Source organism: Penaeus monodon, chromosome 21 (genome assembly GCF_015228065.2).
Source record: "Penaeus monodon isolate SGIC_2016 chromosome 21, NSTDA_Pmon_1, whole genome shotgun sequence".
In the NCBI taxonomy this organism is placed as follows: Eukaryota; Metazoa; Arthropoda; class Malacostraca; order Decapoda; family Penaeidae; genus Penaeus; species Penaeus monodon.
Genome location: NC_051406.1, coordinates 20832217 through 20833332, shown reverse-complemented (window position 1 = coordinate 20833332; position 1116 = coordinate 20832217). Strand labels below are relative to the sequence as shown.

General features: G+C 30.9%; 1 protein-coding gene across 2 annotated transcripts in view; it reads left to right on the top strand.

Annotated features, from left to right (window-relative positions):
- Window positions 1–1110, top strand: part of LOC119586332 (polyadenylate-binding protein 2-B-like) — a 22761-nt gene extending 21651 nt beyond the window's left edge. For both annotated transcript variants that reach the window (XM_037935046.1, XM_037935047.1), the window contains exon 6: window positions 835–1110. In XM_037935046.1, coding sequence (XP_037790974.1) covers window positions 835–865 — 31 coding nt within the window. In that variant the 3' untranslated portion in view covers window positions 866–1110. The remainder of the gene's footprint in view (window positions 1–834) is intronic.
- Window positions 1111–1116: the final 6 nt, after the last annotated feature.

The window sequence follows — 1116 nt, the reverse complement described above, 5'->3', positions numbered from 1 at the left end:
CTTTGTGGCTTTTTATGGGTTTGTATCTCAGTCCATAATTAAAGGTAAGTGGGCAATCATGCAAAGTAAGAGGTTCAGTCTAGATAATTACCAATTTCGAACACTTTCACTTTGTTTCTAGTTATGGTAGACTAAATTCCAATGTATTTTTTTTTTTACTCCTACTTGTATATATGGGTATGAACCAATATCCATTTGCAATTAGGTATACTTTGATGATTGAAATATTGTACATGTTTATATATGCGCTAGGTTAAATGAGGAGCTTTATGGAGAGGTATCCTGCACCTACCAAAGATAGATTATTTCTAATATGCTTATTATTAAAAAAAAAAAAAAATGCTTGTTGAACTATGGTTGTGAGTTGTAATTTCTAATTAAATTATTGTGATAGTCTCTTATACTGGTGTCACTGAACAGTTATATATTCTAACTTTTTAGTTAATAAAAGAGAACATACATTGTTGTGTCAACTGATTATTAATACATGAGAAATTGTTGGTCATGTGATGCTTGAAATATGGAAGACAACCTTGTATTGATGTTACATCATTATGGAAGTTAGGATATACATATCACGTTCAGTATTTTTTCTATCCTTTTCTTAGAGTAACAGAAGAGAAAAATACATTGACAAAAAATAATAACAAAAAAAATAGAAAAGAAAGCCTTAAAAAGATGAAAGAAAAAAGAAATGTTACACACTTCATTACACATTCTAATATGACTTGCCAATAGAACTTGGATTTGTAATCATAGGCAAAGTTTGATGAATATTAGGACAAGAAGTTTTTCCACTCTATAACAGCAGCTTGATCACATTTGTCATTTCAGGGGACGGAGATTCTACTACAGCCCTTATTAATGGCTGCGTTTGGAGGTGATGCTGAACAGGTGGATGCTGATCCCATACTTCCGTAATTGATTTACCATATATCATTTTTGCATAATTATTTCTAATGTTTGAACTCACTGATATGCACCTAAATCATTCCCTCTTTTCTGGTATTTAGAATTTTATTATGCAGGTAATTCATTGATAGGCAATTTATGAAAGTTAAACAGGTTTCAACTAAGGGCTGGGTTTTCCTTACACGTAATTTTTATAGGTGATAA